The following is an 11,472-nucleotide window of genomic DNA, read 5'->3' as shown; positions in this document are numbered from 1 at the left end:
GTACCGCCTCTTCTCCAATACTTACAAGTACACACCCTTTTTCAAGATCAACATTGCAGCAAATGCCTTTTTACTATTACGCTCTAGCTCCAACCGTGCCATAAAAGATTACATTTCAAACCACCAGGCTATAACTTTGCATTTAAACGGTATTCGCAAACAAAAATATGAAATTACGCACGGTTACGCACGGTATTTTCTTTCCTCCTATAGAATATAATAGATCGTATGGTTATTACAGTAAGCATGGCCAACCCCCCCACCCCGACTATGGGCAATACTGGAGGTTGTGGGCAGCTCTGTTTGATGAGTCATACCCATAGGAATCCCTGGCAACAGCTGCTCCAGGCTAAACAAATTTAGTAATACGGGACTTTGGACGTTTGAAAATGTCTAAATAAACAGTATTTTACCCTTTAAGTTGACACAGTTTGTTAATGGTGCTTTTGTTTATGTCAATGAAGTCATTTGGAACTATAGGCTATGCCCAAAAAGTAGCCCTATATTATGAAACTGGTTGTAGAATAGTTGTGTTGGTCGTTTCTTGAAGTGAAATCATTTGAAGTGTTACAAATACAGGGTAAGTGTGCAAACCAGCAACTTCCTTCACAGTGAATCATGATCAAATCTGTGCAGTGGAGCAGTGTACCGCTTTGACCACTAGAGGGAGGCAGACCCGCGTGTATAATGGTTTAAACGTGAATTTGTAATGCTGTTAAGCTTTTTTTATGCAGACCTGTTTGGACATCCTGTTGGCCTATGCAAAACAATGATCAAATGTGAAACCAAATGTTAATTTAAAAATACACTTCCTGTTGCAATGGGTAGGGCTTGTCTTTAGTCTGTTATCTTACAGAAATGCAGCTTTATTTTTTTATTCCTCAAACTTACACAAAGGCATATTCTTGGTTGTTTGCTATATAATAATATAATATGGTAAAATTATGTTGTTTTTTATTAGCTACTGTGTCTTTAGAATTTTTCCTTGTGGATCAGTAAAGTTTGTCTAGGTCACAGGTGTCAAACATACAGCCCGGGGGCCAGATCTGGCCCTCCGTTGATTTTCTACCAAAATATTTTAATTATCTTTTCTATTAAAACATTGTAAATTTTCTGTGGTGTTTATCACAGCAGCGTCTCCAGCGTCTCTGTACGTGGCCCCTCCCACCAGAGCAGCGCAAATGAAGACTTGTCTCTTTCCAAACGCTCTTAAAGGACGATCGTTTTGACTGTTGACCGTGACACCCTCATCAGAAAAATGTCAAAAATGAGAAAAGTGGAGCCGAGTGCAGGATTTTCCAAGAAAAATTGACTTATTCCTATTTATAAACAAGTTAATGTCAAAAAAATTTGTTGAAATTACATTTTTCTTAAAGTTTCAGGTTGTTCATAATATTATAATATTTTGTAAAAGAAAGAGTTCATCAATTAAAAAAGATTTCTGTAACAGATTTGTGTTTCTCTGCACAAATATTTGAACTTATTGTTATTTTTGGGGTTTATATGTCATGAGTTTTCTGATCCGGCCCCTTTGGGATCAAAGTAGGTTGGATACGGCCCCCGGACCAAAAGCAGTTTGACACCCCTGGTCTAGGTAAAAAGTTGACTGTAATGTGCAATGTGACTGAAGTGTATTGCCTAAAGGAATAACTACAATATGTGCTCTGGTGTGATTTTAACAGGCATCCCCACCCAAATTCTTCATTCAGTCATTTTATGACCAGGTGTGGCTGGGCAGAGCTGTCAACTGTACTCAACAATGTAACACAAAAAATAGCATCACTCAAGTAGAAGCAGTGGCATTGAAAGGGACAAAATCCATATTTATTTATTTTGGATAGCCCCATTTAGATGAATTATCTCTTTTCAAAGGAGTCTTTCTGAAGACGTGTTCCATTTGTTCAAATATGTACATTTTCATTTTATAGTGTGTAGACCTTATAGCAGGGGTGGGCAATTACTTTATTCCATGGGACCATATGAGAAACATAAAATACTGTGGAGGCCTGGGTCAAAATGTTTAACTGCATTCTATTAAATGTATTATTTTATAAAAAGCAGTAAATAGCATAGTTTGACAAGCTGGTCAGACCGGTAAGAGTGTATGTCACGACCAAGCAATGAAAACGTGAGGTGGCCTTACAAAAAATGTCATTTAGCAAAACACCTCTAAAATAAAAGCAATGCAGTTTTAGTCCAAAATTATACTTTTTTTTTTTGTACATTAATTCCAAATTAGCTTAAAGGGGTCGGTCAGAGTCAATCAAATGGCCATATGTGGCTGTGGAGCTGTACAATGCCCAGATCTGCCTTACAGCAGCCCCTATCAATGCAATGATCACACAGGGCCCCTCTAAAAATGTTTTACACTATATATAAAAGAATTTGTGATGTTTTCTCTTTAAATACAAACAACATATTCCTGTGGGCTTAACAATACTCATATAAAAAAAAATATGAACAAATATCTTATGTAAATTTTATATAAAAAACCAAGTTTCTTACTTTCTTGTTGTGTGGACAACCTTTAAGGACTCCCCTGTAAGGCTTTTGACGCCTCGAGACTCCCCAAACCTTACTTTGGGAACCACTGCCTTTTTGGTGGTTTTCAGATTCTAGAATGTGATGATGCCATACTCCCAGACGGAGACAAGAGACTGATTTCACTCTTAAAAACATTTTACTTTGTCATAAAATTTCCAAAAACCCACAAACCATAAACCCATTAACTTGCTATATTACAACAAAAAACTACATTTTACCTGTATTTACTCCCAACTTTTGCCCCCAACTGTATTAAATATTATTATTCTATAGAACGCTGTGATGTTATCTGAAACCCAACAATAAGAGTAACCACATCTTTTAGACTTAGACTTAGACAAACTTTATTGACCCACAAGGGAAATTATTTGGACACAGCAGCTCACACATCACAATATAATATAATAACAAAGACAAAAATATATAAATGGTAATAATAAATTCTAAATAAGTAGCAAAAAAGAGCTCAAATTAAGTGTTAAGTAAACGCAGAGAATTACAATTTCTTGAGTAAATACAACTGAGTTTATGATTCATGTAACTAACTGGTCCTGGAGTTCTTGAGGCATAACTCATTTAGACTTTTATTATGAAATGTGTAGAGCGGAAGTGTGTGCGGCGCATGTTTCCGGTGTGACAGCCTGCTCTGTTTTCATTTACAGTTTCGCCTCCTCTTCAGCTCCAGTGTCTCCTCTCTTCTGCCTCAGCCCGACACAACCTTCCCCGGTATGTCTCTCCTGCTCTCGGCGTCCCCTCTCCACGTCTGAGCGGTGCATGGATCTAATGATGATGAAGAAGAAGAAATTTAAGTTTAAGGTGGACTTTGAGCTGGATGAGCTGTCGTCTGTGCCCTTTGTCAACGGAATGCTCTTCTGCAAAGTCCGACTGCTGGACGGCGGATTCTCGGAGGAGTCTTCTAGGTAAAAACCACACACACGCACTAAAAAAACACATTTTATTTTTACATTTTCTGCAAACTAGCACCATGCAACAGCTGCGATTCGGACCAACGCTAGCTGCTTTCTTGCTAACACGCTATTTCTTAATTTCGTGCCAATGTTGGTGAATGTTTGGACCTTTACGCGCCAATTTCTGATGCTTTTTACGCGTGGTTAGCTCAGATGCAATCATGTTATCTGTATGCAAAATATTATACGGATATATGTGTAATTAAATGAACAATACGTGCAAAACGTTGCTATAAGTCTTTTGTTTGGGCGACATCTGGTACTTCCCCGCGGCTGCTCAGCGATAATGAGTGTGTGACAGTTCAACAAAGGACAAAAGGCGATTGTGCTAATAAAGAAAGAAGAAATAATTATTTATTCATTTTATATTTATTCACAGTGACCCGAATGATTTGCAACAGGTTTAGACAGTTTTAATCTAGAGCTTAATTGGTAAGGCTGGGTATCGTTAAGAAGTTGCCGATACGATACATACGTTGATACATATGCCACGGTACGATACATTTCTCGATACTGTGAGCTTTCGATTTGATATAAGATATATTTCAAATCGATTCAGTATGGTTTAATAAAAAATAACGACTAAAGCACAATTTGTGGTCGTGCGTCAAATTGTTGCCCTGAACCCCTTCCTCAGAGCATCTACGTCGACCGAAATTTTCTAACTACGAGGCAAAATGACACAGACAACAAGGGGAAAGCAGACAATAAGGGCTGTGATTGGTCCTCTCTACATCTACTCTACATACATTTCCAGTACTCCGCTTTCCCGCTTGATTTTGTAAACGCAGATAGCAGTTTATATTCCGCCCTCCTAGAGTTGCGGAGGTGAATTACTTTGCGGCGCATAATTGTCGATACAGATTCATAAATAAAAAACGACGACAACAAGGTGATGACGGCAATGTGAGTCGACGCAGAACTGTAATTTGTACTAAAATCGTGGCTGTGATACTACAAGTCTACGTTAAACCACTTCTTGTGCAAAGTTATGCGAAACATGGCCATTTTAATCCTCAAAACGGTGAATATGTCAAATGTGCCGAATTTCCTTCCTCTTAACAAACAAAAAAACTGTAGTGCTGAAACAAAATAATTTAGTAAAATATCCTAAAGAATACTCTTGGCGATATATCGATACTGTATCATTACATTAAACAATACCGTATATCGATATTTTGATATTTTTGCTTACCCCATTAATTTGTGTTTTTGTCTGTCTTTTGGGTTGTAATCAGTGAAAGCTCATTATTCTAACTGGTTGTAATGGATTTGTGTCACTTAAAGCTTCATTGTGTAATTTTTCTGGTGGAGGGTCTGCTGCTGGAATGTTCTATGATACGGCATTAAACCTATCTATCAACATGTAGACAAATGGGTGGCGTAACCAAAGTTATAAGTCAAGGCAGGCCCCCTCACAGTAGTAACTAATCATTTTCTGGGTGTTTTGTATCCATAAAAACAACTGTATATGAATAAATAAAAAAATCTGTTTAATATCATAATGTAGAACTTACTAGGCAAAGAAATAACATCTCCATGGAGACAATCAGGCAGCGGACACTCTTCCATAAAGGTTACATCATTTCCTTTAATTGCCTTTTGTTGCAACTAGATGTGTACTGAAGGAAGGAGAGAATTTTAGTAGTTTTTGTTTTTTTCTTAAATAGACTTGTATGTTTTATTTACACAGAGACTAGGATTATGTATTCACCTGCTATACCTTTTAATTAATCTACTTACACTTGAAATGGCGAAATTATAATAATTTAAACCAACTCGAAAATGTGAATCTTAAATGAAGAAATACGTGAAACTAGTAATACAGTTGTTGCATTGTATCTAATCTCAGTCTCACACAATCGCCAGTTTCAGTAACGGACATTTTGATTCTAAAATGCGTGCAAACATTATTACAGAGATCTATAAACCAATTCAATTAAATCTCCCTGTGTCATTTAATTAGGAATGGCCCAGTTAATTGTGTTACGGGTTAATTGGAGACAGAGTTTGGTGAGAGCAGTTTGGTGCTTGAGGGCCAAAGCAATAAAGGGCCCATATTATAACTATAATGTATTTTCCTCATCAAACATATTACCTGGAGTTCTGTTTTATTTCATTCACACATTTAACACACAAACCCTGCAGATTTAGACCAAGTCCAACTTCTCTCAAACTGAAAACACTCTGTTCCACCCTGTGATGTCATGGTAATACCATAGACTATATATAAATGGACACAACTAAAGCGCTTGCTGCCGTGTTCCAAATAGGAAGTTCTCATACGGCTCTTACGTCTCCTTCTAACCCTGGCTTCCATTGATTTCCATTGGAAAATTGTGGTCCCTCTCTCTGTAACTGCTGCTGTGAGCCCCGTCATTTTGGACTAAAATGTTCGTATTACCCCACGACATGATCCTGGTGGGATTTTTTGCTATTTTGTCCAACAATAAAAATCCTATTCATAATATCGATCCTGGCTCCAGATTCGCTCCTGTAACCGTGAGCATTGCAAGCCTCATTTGAGCGGCGCTGAACTCTGTGGGTGGTGTCACACTCTCTTAGTCCACTTCTTACAGTCTTACAGTCTATGGGTAATACAAGAATTGCTCCACTGTGTTTTTAAACTCCATACACTTTCACTAGAATCATCTGGATGATTTCAGACCTGGAATTGCCAGTCTCTACTGAACTCAAAGTAACAAGAGCTGTTAACTTGAAAACTGCCACTTCATGACATCACAAGATGTAGACAGACTAATAATAAAGGATTTCTCAAACATGTGAATGAAACAGAACACAAGTCCACGTCCATGTTTTTGACGTTATAACATGGCTTAAAGCTCACAAGAGTCAATTTTGTGTGATATAAGACCTTTAAGTTTGAATCGTGAATAGTGTGTGTGTTGAAAAGACAGGATGTCGAGTGTCTCTAAAGTTGTGTGTGGTTTCAGAGACTGAAAGTAACCATCTCACATGCACATGGGTGAGAGACAGCGCGACAGTGTGAATATTTTCTCACGCCACTTACCCCACTGAACTGTCTAACATTACAAGTTCACTATGTAAGTTTGTGGCTAGGGGTCCATCACCTGCTTGTTTCTATGGAAATGTAATTGCCATGCTGGAATGTTCCACAGTATGACATTAAACTGCTCTACTTTACATTTATTCACTTACAAGTGGTTTTATAGCTCAAAAATACCTAGAAAAACAGACATTCTGACTGTGAGCGGGGTCGCCTCTCCACAGATCTGACCTGTAACTTGATCTGGTTTGGTGTCCATGAAGATAGAAAAGTTTAAGACCATACTGTGAAACGACTACAATGCATGTTTAGAAAAGAAAGCATTGAACAAAATATATATTTTACCAAAATGCCTTATAAACGACTTATAAACCACACACACACAAAATGTAACCAACTTCTCACAAATCTTTGCCTGGAACTTTCCACAGTATGGCATTGTTTATCACCATAGAGACAGCACGTGATGCCACAAAGCCAAGTTACAGGTCAGATCTGTGGAGAGGCATCCTCTATCACACTTCAGAATTCATGTTTGTTTGTTTTTTTGTTTTTAATTGTATATATATTTTTACAATAAAAAAGAGGTAATACTGTATGGATTTCCAAGCAAAGCTGTCATATCTCCATGGCAAAGTCCCACTCACCAGAAACGTTACCTTTATTTTTTTCTTTATTTATATTTTATATTATTTTTGTAAAATAATAATATAATATTAATTTAATATTTTCTCATTTTCCATTAAAACTGAATTTAAAAAAAACAACTTCAGTAATAGTCCATAGTTTGTATGTATTCAAACAACTGTATACAGTTGGTTTTCTAGCTCAAAAATACCTAGAGAAACAGACATTCAGAATGTGAGGGGGGTTGCCTCTCCACAGATCTGTAACTTAAAAAAACAACTCTGCTTTGGTCTCCATGAAGATAGAAAGGTTTAATGCCATACTGTGAAACATTCTAGACAAAGCAATAACATCTCCATGGAAAAAAGCATCTGATGGACCCATCACCATAAAGTGAATGTGTAAAAGCTTTGATGAACTCCCAGCCTCCTCTGCACTGGATTCCCTTACAGTCAGTTAACCTTGAGTATTTCAGTATTAATCTCACAGCTTCTCTCCACATGTGCACTTATGTAAGAGCTTCACTGATTGGCTCTGAACCTCGTCTGAACCTCATCTCTTCGCTTCATAATTCATGACTTCTTTGGCGTCTGATGGAAAATAAAACACTGTGTTGTCTGTGACATGATTTCATTCTGATTATGTAACCACCTTCTGTTTGCTCTCTCTCTGATTTAAGATTTTTTATCAAACGTTCACTCCAAAGTCTTTCCAAAACTAACACAGGCCTAATGGAGCTGTTTGTGGTCTGAGCACTTTAGACGGCTCTACAGTCACCACTGAACCTGTGCTGCCTTAAAGGTGCATTGTGTAACTTTTCTGGTGGAGGTCCATCACCTGCTTGTTTCTATGGATATGTCATTGTTCTGCCTGGAATGTTCCACAGTCTGATATTAAACAACTCTACTTTATATTTATTCAATTAGAGGTGGTTTCATAACTCAAAAAGACCCAGAAAAACAGACATTCTGACTGTGAGCGTGGTCACCTCTCCACAGATCTGACCTGTAACTTGGTCTGGTTTGGTCTCAGTGTAGATAAAGTTTAATGTAGGGATGCACCGAAATGAAAATTTGTGGCAGAAACCAAAACCGAATAAAAATTAAACGCTTGGCCGTATACCGAAACTGAATATCATGTGCAATTGTTAAGTTTTTCACAATTTTTTTAATATTGCATAAATAGCCTAGAATACATTTTAGACCCATTTTTAATTAAACTAAATGTTTATTTAATATTCCAGTAAGTATACCAGTAAGTTTTTCATATTAGGCTTAACCTTCAAACAAAACAACAATTCCAAAAAAGCTTAAGTGCATTAAAGTGGATAAACCCACAACAAATGAATTATTATTATCCTTTTGGTACAAGTCTGCTTAGCCACAGCAGATAGGCTAATAATGTAAACAGACGGCTCAAGTAAATGTCAACAAGTGTGTGCTTGTAACGTTATACACTTAGGGTGCACTCACACTAGGACTTTAGAACCGTGCCCAGGCACGGATTGTCCTTAAAGCGCTGTACATTTTATCCAGTGTGAGCACAATCAATCCGTGCCTGGGCACGTTGGGACTTTGGCCTGACACGGAGCTCATGTACGGGCACACGCATGACCACTATACGAGCCCTGTGTGTGTGCTTGTGTGTGCGCTGATGTCACTCATACGAAGAAAACAGTGAATAAAGTCCACTTCAAAACATCGCGTGAATCTACACTCACCTTCAGTGAGGACCGTGACAGACTGAAGTTAAGCTGTGTCTCGTCTCTGGCTGTCATCGCTGCTCCGCTCTGTTTTTATATCCATAAACTCACAGAGGAGTGTATATCATAAGAACACTCACATCTGCCTCACTATTTAATAGATATTTCTGTTGCTGGACTTATTTTTTCTGCTAAAGCGTTCGCTCTGCTTCCACATGTAAATAAACAGCGGCATGTGATGACGTCATCAGCCGTGGCTCGGTTCGGTTGTGCAGGTGTGAGTGTGGAACATTGAATATGCAATCGTAGGGTTCTAGTGCATGATTCTACTGCACCCTTATATTTCCACACTGCTGACATTTTAAAGAAGGTGCCAGATCACTACATCATTGCGTCACACGCCACTATTCGGCCTACTTTTAACTCACACCACCGAAAGCCAAGTGTGGCTTGTGTTGCAATATTCAGCCAAATATATTCAGTTGCCGAATATTTGGTGCATCCCTAGTTTAATGCCATACTATGAAACATTCCACACAACACAATAACATCTCAATGGAAAAAGGCATTTGATGAACCATCCACCAGAAAAGTTACACAATACATCTTTAACCTGCAGATAGAACACATGCAAGTTTGTCTCATGTGAAAGCTTAGAACCTCCAGAATTCCCAGTGTCGATTACTACACCGGAAGTTGTGATCACATTTCCAAATATCTTCCTGGTTTGTGACGTAAGCGTGAATAGAGCCTGTTGTAACATTAACAATGTCCAATGTTTTTGTAATTAAAGGTCGTGTATTGTGCAGAATTGACTCTTGCTTTAAATCACCTCCTCAAAAACAAACTTTTAGTTGTTTTGTTTCATTCACACATGCTCAAAATGCTCTGTTCCACCTTGGAATGTTATGTAGTGGTAGTTAACACCATTCTTTTACCTTTAGTTCAGTAGAGATTGCAGGGTTTGTGTGTTAAACATGTATGAATGAAACCAAACACAACTCTAGGTCTGTTTTTGATGAGTAAACAACATTAATGTATAACATAGAGCAGAAAATAGTGTATAGTGTATCCTTTAAGAATAAATCGGCATTAGGATTACTAGTTATATTATTAGTTATTAGTAGCAGATTAAATTAGAGCAGTATTTGATTTAAACCTGTCTACCTTGTATCTCGGGACACGGTTAGATCATGTCTATGTAAATCTTACAAAACTTATCAAACATTCACTCCAAAGGCTATCCAAAACTAACCCCTGCTTAGATATTGATTATTGCATTGGCCAATATCAGTGCAATATCAGTGTATTGTGCAGCCTTAGTTCACTTCCTGTTCATGTTAACTGGAGCCAGGCCCTTTTCCTGACACAACCGTGCAGCCTTGACATTACTGTTTCTCTGGGAATTCACTCACTTTTATTACGTCCACTGAGGAATGAAATTTGAGTGGAGAATTTCCTTTGACGTCGACCCTCTGTCAATGTACGCAAAGAATGGTGTCATTTCTTCAGTTAAGTTTGGTCAAATTGAGTCAGTAGAATTGTATCGCTTGTGTTAATCTGTAACACACATTTGTTTTGGTGGGGCCTGATGTTGTAATGTTGTGTGATGCGGGCCAAACACGTCACATTTTTGTTATGCCCTGAAGAACACTCAGCTCACATCTGCAGCTTTACTCAAACAAACGGAGAATGTATGGAAAAATATTCATCCTGATCATTTAAATCACGTTTATTCTAGCAATTATTTTATTATTATTTGAGGGGAGTGAGAGGGCTTTAAAGAAGACCTATTGTGCTTGTGTCTGCTAAATATAATTTATGACACCATTTTTAGGGATGCACCGATCCAGCTTTTTCTCTTCCAGTATCAATTTTGATACAATAGCTTTAAGTATCTGCCAATACCCGATATCAACCAATACCTGTGCAGAGACTGAAAACAGCACTTATTTCCTTTATACAAAAGTAAAATACCTTTTTCAGTACCAGTATTGGATCGATGCATTTCTAATCATTATGTTGAAATTTGGACATTTTAAATCACAATATTCATCTTAAACAAATCCATTGACTTCCATGTTAGTAAACTGCTGTGCCCAGTGGGAGCTGAAATCACTGTAAACATCATCACAACAAAACACATTGCAGCTGTTGGCACCTCTGATGGTGATAGAAAAGCTCAAATTTTGTCCTGGTAATGTGATTTGTTTTGTTTTTTGCAATATTGATTAGAGCCCGACCGATATGGATTTTGTTGTGGCCGATATGAAACCGATATGATGGAAGTTTGAGCTGCCGATAGCCGATATAATCACCGATATATTTAGTGATGTAAAAATTCACTGTAAATCTTGAATTGTTTAAAAAAGTTAGGTTTGGCTCTAGTGGATTCTAAATTGGATTTATTTAGGCAACATTTATTGTTATTCTGACTCTTTACATCATATTTACATACAGTAGATTGGCCTAATGGCATTTTTGCATCACATTCTAGCTACTAGTGATGGGTATTCTAGGTTTTTTTTTTTTTGGAGAACCGGCTCTTTTGGCTCGGCTCACTAAAGCAGCTGGCTCTTTCGGCTCCCAAGCGACTCTTGAGA

The 11,472-nt window shown here is 37.7% G+C and overlaps 1 protein-coding gene across 2 annotated transcripts in view; it reads left to right on the top strand.

Moving 5' to 3' along the window:
• The first annotated feature begins 3,190 nt into the window (after positions 1–3,190).
• The window catches only part of fam102bb (family with sequence similarity 102 member Bb), a 44,008-nt gene continuing 35,726 nt past the window's right edge, over positions 3,191–11,472 (top strand). Inside the window, exon 1 of one of the 2 annotated variants that reach the window (XM_020925224.2) lies at positions 3,191–3,464. In XM_020925224.2, coding sequence (XP_020780883.1) covers positions 3,319–3,464 — 146 coding nt within the window. In that variant the 5' untranslated portion in view covers positions 3,191–3,318. The remainder of the gene's footprint in view (positions 3,465–11,472) is intronic. The other variant, XM_020925225.2, reaches the window with a different exon arrangement.

This window comes from Boleophthalmus pectinirostris, unplaced genomic scaffold (assembly GCF_026225935.1).
Source record: "Boleophthalmus pectinirostris isolate CB_2022bp ecotype Guang Dong unplaced genomic scaffold, ASM2622593v1 HiC_scaffold_7, whole genome shotgun sequence".
In the NCBI taxonomy this organism is placed as follows: Eukaryota; Metazoa; Chordata; class Actinopteri; order Gobiiformes; family Gobiidae; genus Boleophthalmus; species Boleophthalmus pectinirostris.
Note: the sequence above shows the minus strand (reverse complement) of the source record. Positions and strands in the feature narration are given on the sequence as shown.